General features: G+C 38.2%; 1 protein-coding gene across 1 annotated transcript; it reads right to left on the bottom strand.

Annotated features, from left to right (window-relative positions):
* Positions 1–12,551: 12,551 nt before the first annotated feature.
* Positions 12,552–13,520, bottom strand: LOC110796054 (cysteine-rich repeat secretory protein 38-like). The gene has a single exon (XM_022001086.2). It carries the CDS (start codon positions 13,462–13,464, stop codon positions 12,730–12,732), a length of 735 nt encoding a protein of 244 aa, XP_021856778.1. The 5' UTR covers positions 13,465–13,520; the 3' UTR covers positions 12,552–12,729.
* Positions 13,521–16,512: the final 2,992 nt, after the last annotated feature.

The raw sequence follows: 16,512 nt of genomic DNA, 5'->3' as shown, positions 1-16,512 counted from the left end.
CCGAACCGAACAAGAACAAGTCTTTAGGACTCCAAGTGTCGTCCCTCCGTAGATAGTCCACAGCACGTCCGGATCCGCCTTAAGATTGACCAACTAGAATCGCCCTTAAGGTACTATTATTTTCGGCACTTTATAGGCAAATGTGTGACTGAATTTTTCTCTCAAAAACTCACTTTGAATACTTTGAAACTTGTGTTATAAATTGTGAGCCCTAGCCTCATATTTATAGCGGTATGGAAAGGGAATCGAAATCCTATTCAGATACAAATTAATTAAACCTAGAATCCTACAAGAACTCTAATTTAATTAATTTATCAAATAGAATTAGGAATTTAATCATTAACCGAACTCTGCATGTTTTAGGAAACGTGCACGAACACAAACACTTGCACACACACGCACGGCAGCCACGATGGGCCCCATGCGTGCGCGCGAGCAGCAGCCCACTCAGCGCCCGCGCGCGCTGCGCGCTGCGCGTGCTGTGCGCGCTGTGCGCTGCGTGTGCTGTGCGCGCTGTGCGCGCTGCGCGCTGCGCGCAGCCTGCTGGGCCTGGCCTTGCGCTGGGCCTGGCGTGGCTGTTTGTGCGGTGCGCTTGGCTTGCTGGGCGATGGCCTGGCTTCGTGCTGGGCCTCGTCCGGCAGGCCTCGTCCGATGCTTATTCGTACGATGCGCTTCCGATTAAATTTTCCGATTCCGGAATTCATTTCCGATACGAACAATATTTAATATTTCCGATTCCGGAATTAATTTCCGTTTCGAACAAATATTTAATATTTCCGTTTCCGGAATTATTTTCCGATTCCGGTAATATTTCCGATTCTGACAATATTTCCGTTTCCGGCAATATTTCCGATTCTGGCAATATTTCCATTTCCGATAATATTTTCCGACACGTACCATGTTTCCGTTTCCGGCAACATCTACGACTTGGATAATATTTATATTTCCGATACGATCCATATTTCCGTTTCCGGCAATATCATCGTTTCCGGAGTATTCATTCCTTGCCTGTGACGATCTTAGCTCCCACTGAAACCAAGATCCGTCGGTTCCGAATATTCATAGATGGAGTATTTAATGCTATTAAATACTTGATCCGTTTACGTACTATTTGTGTGACCCTACGGGTTCAGTCAAGAGTAAGCTGTGGATTAATATCATTAATTCCACTTGAACTGAAGCGGCCTCTAGCTAGGCATTCAGCTCACTTGATCTCACTGAATTATTAACTTGTTAATTAATACTGAACCGCATTTATTAGACTTATCATAGAATGCATACTTGGACCAAGGGCATTATTTCCTTCAGTCTCCCACTTGTCCTTAGGGACAAGTGTGCATTTCCTAATTCCTTTGTCGCTCGATGCTTGCTCTTGAACATAAGGTAAGAGTTGTCATCCTTATTATGTCCAGAGGTGTTCCTCGGTTTCAGAGTTCAACTGATCAAATAAACAGATAATCATAGCCTATGATTCATCCGAGCACGGCCATGCATTTCACAGTTTCTAGCTCTCCGAGTGGCCTTGTACAACTTTTAAGCATCTCATCCCGATTTATGGGAGGACAATCCCAATCTTGCGATCTTGAGATTAGACTTCGTTTGATAGGTGATTACCTGAGTGTTGCCTTTATAGCCTCCTTTTACGGTGCGACGGTTGGTCAACGTCAAAGCAACCAGTTCTCAAACAAGTAATCTCAAATCACTCAGGTATTGAGGATTTAGTGTCTAATAATTTAATGAAATTTACTTATGACAGATTTTCATCTCTTACAGTAAAGTTTCATAGGTCTTGTCCGATACTAGTCTTCCCAAAGTAAGTATCTATGCAAATGATTATGACATTGCCATGTCCACATAGTTCAAGAAACAGAACTACTAGTCATCTTGCATTCTAATCGTCTAACGTTTTCTATGCGTCCAATTTTATAGAAAACTCCGACTAGGGACCATTTTCAACCTTTGACATTCAAGTTCACTTGATAGACATTTCTTAGTCACAGGACTGGTCCTGACAGTCTATCTTGAATATATCGTCAAATTGAAGGGACTCATCATTTAATAAACCACAAATTAAATGGAAAAATGAATTCATTTCATTTATTGTGAATGATTAACCAATAATGTTTTACAAAGATTTAAACTCTAAAACTTTAAAACATTAAACAGAGACATCAAAGCCATTCTCCAATATGCTTGATTCCCATAGCTGCAGTGTGCGAGTTGTGCTTCGCCTGCGGCAGAGGTTTAGTTAATGGATCTGATATGTTGTCATCAGTTCCAATTTTGCTTATCTCGACTTCTTTTCTTTCAACGAACTCTCGTAGAAGGTGAAATCTACGAAGTACATGCTTGACTCTCTGGTGGTGTCTAGGCTCTTTTGCCTGTGCAATAGCTCCGTTATTATCACAATACAGGGCTATTGGTCCTTTAATGGAGGGGACTACACCAAGTTCTCCTATGAACTTCCTTAGCCATATAGCTTCCTTTGCTGCTTCATGTGCAGCAATGTACTCCGCTTCAATTGTAGAATCCGCAATGGTGCTTTGCTTAGCACTTTTCCAGCTTACTGCTCCTCCGTTGAGGCAGAAGACAAACCCAGACTGTGATCTGAAATCATCTTTGTCGGTTTGGAAACTTGCGTCCGTATAGCCTTTAACAATTAATTCATCATCTCCACCATAGACCAGGAAGTCATCTTTGCGCCTTTTCAGGTACTTCAGAATATTCTTGGCAGCAGTCCAATGCGCCTCTCCTGGGTCTGACTGGTATCTGCTCGTAGCACTGAGTGCGTACGCAACATCCGGGCGTGTACATATCATAGCATACATTATTGAACCAATCAATGATGCATATGGAATCCCATTCATTCGTCTACGCTCATCAAGTGTTTTTGGGCACTGAGTCTTGCTTAGAGTCATTCCATGAGACATGGGTAGGTAGCCTCGCTTGGAGTCCGCCATCTTGAACCTATCAAGCACCTTATTGATATAAGTGCTTTGACTAAGTCCAATCATCTTTTTAGATCTATCTCTGTAAATCTTGATGCCCAATATGTACTGTGCTTCTCCTAGATCCTTCATCGAAAAACATTTCCCAAGCTAAATCTTGACAGAGTTCAACATAGGAATGTCATTTCCGATAAGCAATATGTCGTCGACATATAATACTAGGAAAGCAATTTTGCTCCCACTGACCTTCTTGTATACACAAGATTCGTCCGCGTTCTTGATGAAACCAAAGTCACTGACTGCTTCATCAAAACGTATATTCCAGCTCCTGGATGCCTGCTTCAATCCGTAGATTGACTTCTTTAGCTTGCATACCTTTTTAGCATTCTTTGGATCCTCAAAACCTTCAGGCTGTGTCATAAACACAGTTTCTGTTAAAACGCCGTTTAAGAAAGCAGTTTTGACATCCATCTGCCATATTTCGTAATCGTAATATGCAGCGATTGCTAACATTTATTCGAATAGACTTTAGCATTGCAACTGGTGAAAAGGTTTCATCGTAATCCACACCGTGGACTTGCCTGTAACCTTTTGCAACCAATCTAGCTTTGAAAACTTCAAGTTTCCCATCCTTGTCCTTTTTCAGTTTGAAAACCCATTTGCTTCCAATGGCTTGGTAGCCATCTGGCAAATCGACCAAATCCCATACTTGGTTTTCAGACATGGAGTCTAATTCAGATTGCATGGCTTCTTGCCATTGCTTGGAGCTAGGGCTCGTCATAGCTTGCTTGTAAGTCGCAGGTTCATCACTTTCAAGTAATAGAACGTCATAGCTCTCGTTCGTCAAAATACCTAAGTACCTTTCCGGTTGAGATCTATATCTTTGCGATCTACGCGGGGTAACATTTCTAGATTGACCATGATTCTCACCAGATTCTTCTAAAGATCTCCGAGTTTCATCCTGAATGTCATCTTGAGCATTCTCTAGAGTTTGTTGTTCGACTCGAATTTCTTCGAGGTCTACTTTTCTCCCACTTGTCATTTTGGAAATGTGATCCTTCTCCAAAAAGACACCATCTCGAGCAACAAACACTTTGTTCTCAGATGTATTGTAGAAGTAATACCCCTTTGTTTCCTTTGGATAGCCCACAAGGATACATTTGTCAGATTTTGGATGAAGTTTGTCTGAAATTAATCGTTTGACGTATACTTCACATCCCCAAATCTTAAGAAAAGACACATTTGGAGGCTTTCCAAACCATAATTCGTATGGAGTCTTTTCGACAGCTTTAGACGGAGCTCTATTTATAGTGAGTGCAGCTGTATTTAGTGCATGTCCCCAAAATTCTAATGGAAGTTCGGCCTGACCCATCATTGACCTGACCATGTCTAGCAAGGTTCTGTTCCTCCGTTTTGACACACCGTTCCATTGTGGTGTTCCAGGAGGAGTCAATTCTGATAGAATTCCACATTCTTTCAGATGGTCATCAAATTCATAGCTCAGATATTCACCGCCTCTATCAGACCGCAGTGCCTTAATCTTCTTGCCTAATTGATTCTCTACTTCACTCTGAAATTCCTTGAATTTGTCAAAGGATTCAGACTTATGCTTCATTAGGTAGACATAACCATACCTACTGAAGTCATCAGTGAAAGTGATAAAGTAGCTGAAACCACCTCTAGCATTTGTACTCATTGGTCCACATACATCTGTATGGATTAAACCCAATAGTTCATTTGCTCTTTCTCCAACTTTAGAGAAAGGTTGCTTCGTCATTTTGCCAAGTAAACATGATTCGCATTTACCATAATCCTCTAAGTCAAATGGTTCTAGAATTCCTTCCCTTTGAAGTCTTTCTAAGCGTTTCAAGTTTATATGGCCTAATCGACAATGCCACAGATAGGTGAGATCTGAATCATCCTTTTTGGCCTTTTTGGTATTTATGTTATATACTTGTTTGTCGTGATCTAATAAATAAAGTCCATTGACTAATCTAGCAGATCCATAAAACATCTCTTTAAAATAAAACGAACAACTATTGTCTTTTATTATAAAGGAAAATCCCTTAGCATCTAAGCAAGAAACTGAAATGATGTTTTTAGTAAGACTTGGAACATGGAAACATTCTTCCAGTTCCAAAACTAGCCCGGAGGGCAACGACAAATAGTAAGTTCCTACAGCTAATGCAGCAATCCGTGCTCCATTTCCCACTCGTAGGTCGACTTCACCCTTGCTTAACTTTCTACTTCTTCTTAGTCCCTGTGGATTGGAATATAAGTGTGAGCCACAACCTGTATCTAATACCCAAGAAGTTGAATTAGCAAGTATACAGTCTATAACGAAAATACCTGAAGATGGAACGACTGTTCCGTTCTTCTGATCTTCCTTTAGCTTTGGACATTCTCTTTTGTAATGGTCTATTCCATCACAATAAAGACAGCTTGATGTGGACTTGTCCTGCTTTGATTTAGCATTGCCCTTGGACTTTCCACCTTTCTTGAATGGTCTCTTTCTAGCCTTGAGTAAATCTTTGGCTTCACAGTCCAGTACTATTTCAGCCTTTCTGACAAGGTGAATAAATTCTACAACTGTTTCTTCTCTTGGTTCACTTAGGTATAGTTGCTTGAAGCGACCAAACCCACTGTGTAGTGAATTGAGCAAGACAGAGACTGCCATCCTTTCGCTTATTGGTGTTCCTAGTAGACTTAGGCGATCAAAATATGAACACATAAGATCCACATGGAACCTCAGTGGGACGCCTACCCTTTGTTTAGTGCGAAGGAGCTGAACATGTGTTTCTTGGACCTCCATCCTATAACACCTGTTGGGAGAACTAACCTTTAGACCAGACATTGATTCAATCAACTCATGGACGTTCAGGTCCCTGTCCTCCGTACTTCCACGACAGATATCCCTCAGATTTTTGATGAGCGTAAAAGGTTCATAGGCTACAAACCTTCTAGCCCAATCATCAGGGATATTGTTCAGCATGAGACTCATAACCTTTTTGAGATCCGCATCCCAGGCGTAAAATCTCTCAGGGGTCATGTCTCTGGCATAGTAGCTTGGCATGGGATGTGACAGTACATACTCAAGCCCATTGAGTTTGACTATTTCAACTAGCTTAGCTTCCCATTCAAGAAAATTTGTCAGGTTCAGCTTGACCATAAGCTCAGAACCCATGATGATGTTTTGATTGTTGTTTGCCATATTAAAACTACAATTGAAAAGAATAAACAAATAAATAACCATTCACAGTTTCTCTTAATAAACTTTAAATTCTAGCATACATGCATAATTCAATGTTTATTAAGCATTTTATTCAAATTATGTGTTCCGGCAGGTGTGAATAAAATGATTCCAAGATCCTAAAATCATTGAAGAACTAAGCACAGTTTGTCGACTTAATCCTAGAACATCTTAGGTAAGCAAAAGCCTTTTGCCAATAGTCTAGAAACTATTCTTGGTTGATAGGTACGTCTAAGAACTTATTAGGTAAACCTATCGAATTTGCCACGACATAAAAGGACTCCTTACTTATATCGTTGAGTTTCACCAAAACTAACATGTACTCACAATTATTTGTGTACCTTGCCCCTTTAGGACCAATAAGTAACACCTCGCTGAGCGAAAACTATTACTAGATTGATGTAAAGGATATCCAAGCAAGTGTATATTTTGGCATGGCACCTTTTAACTCAATTTTTAAGTTTGGAACTTAAGGCTCTTACTATGTTGGTTAGATTTTAAGTGAACTAAAATCCTTAATCATGCAACATAATCAAGCTTTTGATCTCATGCATTTTAAGACATATTTAAAACAATAAATAACTTAAAACATGCATAAGATATTTGTGATCTAGTATGGCCCGACTTCATCTTGAAGCTTTGACTTCAAAGTCCGTCTTGAAAATCTCCGTGGGAGGCACCATTTTCTTCAAATAGGATAAGCTATAACTAATTACAACTATTTGATGGTTCGCAGACCATATTTGAATTGAAAAATAACTTTGGTACTTTAGACCAATTACATTCAAATTAATGGTACGCAGACCATATTTTCTATCCTATTTGGCCATACTAGTCACTTCATAACCTGCAAAACAGTACATATACAATATATACCATTCACCCATTCATTATCATGAATGGCCCACATAGCTGGTTAGTAAAACACATTATGCATCACGTAAACATTTGCAGCAATTAATCAAGGGCACCAATAATCTACCAATTATTCAGTCCTTATTAATTCTAATCAAGTTGTTTTAACCTTAAGGATTTGTAGACCTAATCAAGAGTTTATGACTAAAAAGCGCTCCCACTTAAACCAATAAATTCATATGCTTTACCAATTTTAAACATAAAAATGTATTTCTAGTCTAACCGGAAACATACAAATTTAATTAAAATTTAAAGCTCATATAAATTTATAATTGAATCTAAAAAGTTTAATTTAATTTCAGTCGCATTTAAATTAATTCATGATTTTAATTTTAGTAAAATAATTAGAATAAATAACATTTATTATAATTATAATATTCAAAATTAAAATCCAAGAAAATAATTTAAATTATTAATTTTAAAATTAATTAAAATTACGTGAACTGAAATTTTCAAATTAAACATTCAAAACGATCTAATCGTAACGCAAACACCCTACGCGTAGCACGCCCATGGGCCGCACGCACACAGCCATCGCTGGCCATGCGCGCGCAGCCCATGCGCTCGTCGCATAGCTGCTGCATCCCTATCGCAAGCCTCCGCACGCATTGGTGCTCGCTGCGCGCGCCAGCGCTCATCGCACGTGGGCTATCGCTCGCAGTGCGCGCGCGACATCGCTCGCTGGGCGCGCGACATCGCTCGCTGGGCGCGCGAGCCATCGCTCGCTGGGCGCGCGACATCGCTCGCTGGGCGGGCGACATCGCTCGCTGTGCGCGCGAGCAATGCTAGGCGCAGCGCTCGTGGCACGCGAGCTTGCGCTCGCTGCGCGCGAGGCTGCGCTCTCTTGTGCGAGGCAGCGCGCGTTGTGGCGCAGCTCGCTTGCTGCCCACACGCGACTGCCTTGGCTCGCCCTACGCCCATGCCCATTCGTCCATTGGTCGTGGCACACGACATAAGGCAGGGCTGCTGCCTTGTGCTCGTGCACTACGCCCTTGCTCATTGCATTCGTGCCGCACGGGCGACGAGCTCCCTTGCTCGTCGTCGCATGCCCGCATTATACAACACCCCTTAAGGGTAACACGAAGCGTCCATTGCTTCGTGCGTGCAAGTTATATGAACGAATCGCATAAAAATTTAAAATTTATATTTAAAATTAATGACAAATTAATAAATAATATTAATTTCATAATTTTAGGGCGAAAAAATCGAAAATTTATTATCCAATTGATTTCCGATTGTTATGGATTCAAGTCTAGGTCATAAAAATTTAAAATTTATCGTAAATTTACAATTTTTATGGTGGTTTTTAATCATAGGTTTCTAATTAAATTACAATTAATTATGAAAATCAAATTAATTCTAAATTATTCTAATTTTCAACAATTTAATCATAATTAATAATTAGATTGCATAATTAACAAGACTAGGCATTCAAACTTGTTAAACATATGCAGTAGGTCAATCAAAAATTCAAGATTTATCAACAAGAATCGCAAATATTTAATTTAACATCTTAAATTTACGAAATTTTGCATTCGAAAAACTAAAACCTTCGAAAAGTCATAGTTAGGCTTCGAATTTGAGAATTCTGGGTTCGGCAGAAAAATACTACTTTTGTCAAAATTTTAGAATGCCTTTTACATGCGGAATTGACACAAAAATCACTCAATTCGGATGAGTAACGAAGAAACTGCCGAAAAACTGCGTACGTATAATTAAATAAACGCAATTTGCAATTAATTAACAATTACGAAAATTAATCACCCCTTTTAATTCTTGCAAATTTGTAATATTTAACCATGTTCATGCAATTTAGATTATGAAAATAATAAGGGGCTCGTGATACCACTGTTAGGTTATGATACATATGACAATTCATAAATCATGCGGAAAAACCATAAACCCAAGAAAACATATTATTTACACATAATCATTTAGCATAGATTAGATGCATACTCTTTGTTGCGTGCCTTCCCTAGCTGCGCCCGAACCGAACAAGAACAAGTCTTTAGGACTCCAAGTGTCGTCCCTCCGTAGATAGTCCACAGCACGTCCGGATCCGCCTTAAGATTGACCAACTAGAATCGCCCTTAAGGTACTATTATTTTCGGCACTTTATAGGCAAATGTGTGACTGAATTTTTCTCTCAAAAACTCACTTTGAATACTTTGAAACTTGTGTTATAAATTGTGAGCCCTAGCCTCATATTTATAGCGGTATGGAAAGGGAATCGAAATCCTATTCAGATACAAATTAATTAAACCTAGAATCCTACAAGAACTCTAATTTAATTAATTTATCAAATAGAATTAGGAATTTAATCATTAACCGAACTCTGCATGTTTTAGGAAACGTGCACGAACACAAACACTTGCACACACACGCACGGCAGCCACGATGGGCCCCATGCGTGCGCGCGAGCAGCAGCCCACTCAGCGCCCGCGCGCGCTGCGCGCTGCGCGTGCTGTGCGCGCTGTGCGCTGCGTGTGCTGTGCGCGCTGTGCGCGCTGCGCGCTGCGCGCAGCCTGCTGGGCCTGGCCTTGCGCTGGGCCTGGCGTGGCTGTTTGTGCGGTGCGCTTGGCTTGTTGGGCGATGGCCTGGCTTCGTGCTGGGCCTCGTCCGGCAGGCCTCGTCCGATGCTTATTCGTACGATGCGCTTCCGATTAAATTTTCCGATTCCGGAATTCATTTCCGATACGAACAATATTTAATATTTCCGATTCCGGAATTAATTTCCGTTTCGAACAAATATTTAATATTTCCGTTTCCGGAATTATTTTCCGATTCCGGTAATATTTCCGATTCTGACAATATTTCCGTTTCCGGCAATATTTCCGATTCTGGCAATATTTCCATTTCCGATAATATTTTCCGACACGTACCATGTTTCCGTTTCCGGCAACATCTACGACTTGGATAATATTTATATTTCCGATACGATCCATATTTCCGTTTCCGGCAATATCATCGTTTCCGGAGTATTCATTCCTTGCCTGTGACGATCTTAGCTCCCACTGAAACCAAGATCCGTCGGTTCCGAATATTCATAGATGGAGTATTTAATGCTATTAAATACTTGATCCGTTTACGTACTATTTGTGTGACCCTACGGGTTCAGTCAAGAGTAAGCTGTGGATTAATATCATTAATTCCACTTGAACTGAAGCGGCCTCTAGCTAGGCATTCAGCTCACTTGATCTCACTGAATTATTAACTTGTTAATTAATACTGAACCGCATTTATTAGACTTATCATAGAATGCATACTTGGACCAAGGGCATTATTTCCTTCAGAGGTTTCCTTTCTCTCAACCCTTCCTATAAGGTGGGAAGTTAGGTTCAAGTTTTATGGTTCTAATTAGTTGTTCTGGTGTTTTTGAATTTTCTTAATGTGTGTTCACTCTTTTCTAGATCAGTAATAATACGTCGAAGGTTCCCAACTGCTGCCCCCAGTGGGAATGTGGGATTCCGAGCTGTATCTCAGTCCCGGCGTAGCTGATCATCTGTATCATGACCCTTAATTTACTTAAATGTGGGATTCCGAGCTGTATCTCAGTCCCGCAATTAGCTTAAGACCTGGTGATGGTGGAAGCAATCGAGGCCCTCGATTTCTTGGAACTCATATTTATAAAAATGTGATCTGAGACCTGTTGTTTGCTTCATCGGCCATAGGCCATAGGCTATAGGTATTTTCTTTCTTCTTGCTAAGACATTTATATCTGCTGTTCCTGGAATTGAAAGTTATGTTTACTGGGATGCATGTTTTTGTTATAGTTCTAGTAACTACATAGTGATAACTAGGTCATTTATGTATTTTATATTTTCATACGGATGATCCTCTTTTACTTTCGCATTTCTTTCTATCAAGGAAATATGAAACCACTCTTGCACTTTGCAGCTGAAAAAAGAAGGCAACTGGTGGCGGAAGAAACAACATCCAAGAGTGGGCAATTTACTTTCGTGAATTGATTCAATCTAAGCACAAGTATAGTAGTTGCCCTGTTAAGGAGAATGTGAAGCTCTATGCTAATTTACTCAGTTAGCCAGGAGCCGAGATGCAACTCCATAGAGAACGTAAGCCAAATTAAAGTTGCAGGGAAGTAGGGAATTCATAGTAGCTGTTGAAGACTTTATATGTTTTCACAGCAGTTGAAGACCTTAGTTGAAGACCTTATTTTTTCTGTTTGAGCTCAGGCATTTTTTTTTTACCATAGTTGACTATGGTTAACTTTGCTAAGAGTTATATTACCTTTATGGCTTTCAAGGTGTTGTTCGCTAGGTGTTTGTTTGTTTTCGCTTGTACAAACGGCATTTTCTTTGAGTTTAATACAATGATTTTTTTTACAACAAAAAATAGCTCATTGGGTTATATAGAGTAATATATATTGCAAATATTATTATCTTAAAAATTCTTCGTCACCAATAAATTAAGAAAGTGGCTAATTTGCAATTGACTTTTTTAGTTGCCACATAGGAACTAATACATTTAGTACCAATTTAGCGACTAAAATCACTTAGTCACTAAACTACGACGGAATTATCCAGTACCAATTAGTACCAATTTAGCGACTGCTTAAACGTTTGTTGTTAATTTGTCACTATATGATACAGTTACTAAATTGTCACGATACCGTTGGTTGTTAATTTGTGACCACATGATACGGTCACTAAATTGCCGCGAAATTGGTGGTCGTTAATTTGTGACTGCAGTAATACGGTCACTACATTGTCGCGAAATAACCATCACAAGTTAGGCACTAACAAAGTGTCGGTCGCTACATAGTAACTAGAAAATTCGGTCACAAAATATCGATGATTACTAATCAGTCATCAAATAAACACAGATTTAGTGATTACCATATGGTGACTGATAATATTTTCGGTCGCAAAATTGAGACAGTTAAAATTTTGCGACCAGGTCTTTAGCGACGGATCAAATCAGTCACAAATCCGTCGCTAAAGACGTTTTGCGACTGAATTTTGATGTTTAGCGACTGATTTTTCCGTCGCTAAATGGTCATTTTCTTGTAGTGATTTGAGTGACTGCTTTCACATGAAAGATTTGGGGCATCTGAAATAATTTTTAGGTATTGAAGTGGCTCGTAGCCCGGAAGACATTTTTTTGTGCCAGCGCAAATACACGCTTGATATCATCACAGAGGCGGGTTTACTTGGTTCAAAGCCATCTGGTTTTCCTATAGACCAGAACCATAATTTGGCTCTTGCTACGGGAGATGTTCTTGTTGATCCAGAGAGGTATCGTCGTCTTGTTGGTCGCCTTATTTATCTCTCGTTTACTTGAGCGGATTTGACATACGCGGTTCATATTCTTGATCAAAGTAGCTTGTTTGTATATATGCTTAACTCATACAATGAAAGATCAAGGAAACATATTTCCCAAAATCTATCAATATATAAATAAATAAAGACATTAGCAAGTGTGAAAAGAAGGAGTGCAACCATATATCAAAAGGAAGAGGATACATGAAAGTAGTACTTGTTTAATTAAAAACATACGTAGTACTCCGTACATAATATCTATCCCAAAGATGAATTGATAATCTAGCTAGTCAACTCTTTGACAAAGATATAGTTGATAGTTTGAAATCCTTAATTTCTAAGAAGAGTTAAGAAAAGGGTAAACCTCATATCTGACATTACAACTCCCACCAACAACTCTACCACCTTGTCTTCCATCACAACAACTCGGTAGCTCACTTATGGCTTCATCCAAGCAAATCTTGCAATCTTTACTCGACAAATCTTGAGTACATTGAGCTAATCCATATAAGTTTGTGAACGTATCGAGCTTCGTTTCACCGGCGGCGTAAAGTACCCTAGATCTAGATCCCTGGTCAGCTAAGTTGCTTAATAATCCCTTAACCTTTTGGTTAAACAATGTAGGATTATTGCTTATATTTGCTACGTTGACTAATTCAAATTTATTTTGAATATCAATTTGACCAAAGAAATTATGGTCCAAATACTTTAAGAAACAATTGTCATACCATATAATTGCCCCTTTGTTGTAAGGGCAACGCTTTCGAATTTCAGCACTAGCATCAACAACACATGTGTTACACTCGGTGGAGTTAACGTCTCCTCGACAGAGAGCGATTCCAAAGAGTTTTTTGTGAATGGCGGCGCGTGAAAATCCCGAAGGAGTAACAATACCGGTCTGTAGAGAGCCTAAGAGTGTGTTTAGTGTTTTTACGTAAACGGAATTGGGAGAGAAGCTTCCGGCGCTAGAGGAACACAATTGGTACAATGGGTCGTCTACTGCTGAAACTTTAAGCCTTGTTTGGACAAGGATAATTAAAATGATCAAGGAAGTTTTATGAATGTAAGACATATTGAATTTAATGGTTTTAAACTAACGATTAATATTATGTTTATATAGAGGTCATGTAAGATTTATCATAACATTTTTTTTTTAAATAATAAGTCAAACTAGGACCTAAAAATAAAAGAGGTGGTACACTGGTACTGGTGAGTGGTGGGGGGTCCTAATTCTATGGCCATCTTTAATTGACTTTTATAGCAAAACAAAATAGGCTATTCATGTATAGTGTTTGAGGTCAAATTTGTCACGTCTTCCGTTTAAAATTAATTGCTGACACATTAATTTTCAAGGAAATAATATACAATGTTGACAATTATAATTTGGTCGTAGTTTGTGACTTGTAGAGTGGCAATTGGGTTATTTGGATTGGGTTTGAGTCGGGTTAATTATGTTTGTTTAAGTTCGGGTGAAAATTAAATCAGATTTATTCTGGTCTGGGGTCGCTACGGTTATTTTTATGTCATATTCAGTATTGTCAATAAATATAGTAAGATAAAGCAATTATCGTTGGACATATCGTTGTTGTCCAGTCATCAATTCAACTCGTGTTGGGTCAAATTCAATTGGATACAGCTGGGGTATCACATGTCTTTCAGGATTTTGGTCAACTACTTCTAGGACTACTGCTCTACTTTTGTCTCAGATTCATCAAGTAGTTCAGGTATAGTTCTAGTCTCGAGTCATGAAATCGTATTCAAATCAGGTTTACCAAGTCTAGTGATTTAAATTAAAGAAATAATATTGCAATATGGGATCTTGTTGATTTGATTCAATGTTTATATTAACATTTTCTAAACTAGCTACATTTATATAACTCGTACTAATATGTGATTTAATAAATATCAATGGTAGTAAATGTGCATTAAATCTGAGTAAATTACAAGTGATTAGAGCATCACCAATAATAAGCCACTAATTGACACTAAAAAAAACTTTCATATGTGTGTTTATATGTGTTTATTTCTCCAGTTGTGTTTATATCAAGAAAACTTTTAAGATGCCCATATCGTGGCATTGGACCATATTTGTCGTAGTGGATTTTGGAGTGCAAAGATTCTAAGGCCATCTTTAGTTTGCTAGCTTCTCTCAGTGGATTGTGGACTGTGGAGTGAGAAGATTCCAAGCTCACCTTTAGTTTTAGGTCATGACTAGAATGTGGATGTCCTAATAGAAAGATGTTTCTAATGATAAAATCTAGAACATTAATTTTTCAGAATAAAAATTTATCTCTTTTTTTTTTTTTTTTGAAACGCAAGTAGATGATAGCAATTCCATTGGCATATTGTAAAATTAGCTTGTTGTACCACCTATATACTCCGTACATGATTAACTTTTTATCTACTCTCTCTGTCTCTTTTTGTTCTTTACGTTTGGTATTTTTACGCGTTTTAACGATTAATTAATTTGCATTGGGATTCCTCAATTTTTTTTATTTAAACAAGATAAATTACGTTTATTTATAATGTTTTCACCTTTATCAAAATTCTGATATTGGAAAATGAGAAAATTTTAATGTCCCAATGGAAAAGTGTGAGAGATTAAATGACCCAATGAATTTAATTGGTTAAAATAATAATTGGACACAAATTTTGATAGAATACTAAGTCATTTATGTGATAATATAAAAGGAAATGTAAAGAACATTTTGAAATACCCAAAAAGGAAAACGTAAAAAACAAAAAGAGACGGAGGAGTAGTTTGTATTTTAACGGCAACTAGTTTACTAAACTAGCTTAACGTTAAGATGGGTCCACTTTTATAATTAACAATTTAATTTTAATTAATTCTTAAATCCCTATTGGACCACTTTTTCCAAGCTAATTTATTAAAACCACTTCAATGGTTAAGCTTGTAGCTTTAAACTGCAAATTGCAAACATCTCACTAGCTACAACCATTGAAGTTGCTATATATCTCCAAAAGAAAAGTGATAAAGATCGCAATTTACAACAAATTATTTGTGTGCAACTATTTTTTTTAATTCATAAAAATAAATTTTTAGATATTAAGATTGTAATTTCTATTTTTTAAATTTTAATTTATAAGATAAAAGGAAGTATATATTTACTATACTGTAAAAAAAATATTTCCTTCATTCTAAAATATACTACATACTACCTTATTTAAATATTTTCATAGTAAAAATAAGGCGTTGGTGTGAGAGGGGTCGAAAAGACGAGTGCTTCGTAAGAAATTGCTCGACGACTACCCTCGCGGATGTGGAAATCAATATTAAGTAAACGGGGGACTTACTGGATGGTCGTAGCCTCCTATTTACTAGATCGTGGAGTCGCTATTCAGTTTTCAACGACATTGAGGAAAACTGACAAAACCTGGTTGTTGCGATACGCAAGTAGCTGCTGAAACTCAGGCTCGCGTATTAGACCACAACGGTCTTAAGTTTCCTTATGATCCCTGGTTTGGAGATCGCTCTATGTACATCCGCATAGTAGGGATTGAGGGTTCGGGGACATTTACTTATACGGGGAATGCGCAACAAGTCCTTACTAGTTCAATGCAACGACAAAAGGGACATGTGTTAGACTAAATTACTAATCTGTATTGATTTTAATGCACAGATAATTAACTAAACAACGTCAAATAGTGATTTATATTGATTTACGGTGCCTAACAATAACAGATTTGTCCAGATATTATCTTTATTAGGCGTGATTATATAACATATTTTATGAACAGTTTATATGGTGACGAAAGCAATAAAATATACGGTTTTTTCATGAAATGCCCCTGAGGTTTGCAAGAATGCACCAAATACCCTCGCGTCTTTTGAATCACATAATATACCCCTATTTTTGCCTAAGTTTGCACCAAATACCCCTAAGCCGACCTTCCGTTAGTCCTCCGTTAAGTCATGTTTAAAATTCACAGAATGCACCTATCTATGAACTTATTGCACAATATACACCTATTTGTAAACTAAGTTGCACCAAATACCGAAACGACTTTTATATTACAGAAATGGAATCAAGTTTATTAGTTATGAACACAACTAAGTGTTGAATGTTGTTGATGTTGCTGACATTTTTAATGTCTTTTA

Source organism: Spinacia oleracea, chromosome 5, assembly GCF_020520425.1.
Source record: "Spinacia oleracea cultivar Varoflay chromosome 5, BTI_SOV_V1, whole genome shotgun sequence".
Lineage (NCBI taxonomy): Eukaryota > Viridiplantae > Streptophyta > Magnoliopsida > Caryophyllales > Amaranthaceae > Spinacia > Spinacia oleracea.
The sequence above is the reverse complement of the archived record's forward strand: the minus strand, read 5'-3'. Positions and strand labels throughout refer to the sequence as shown.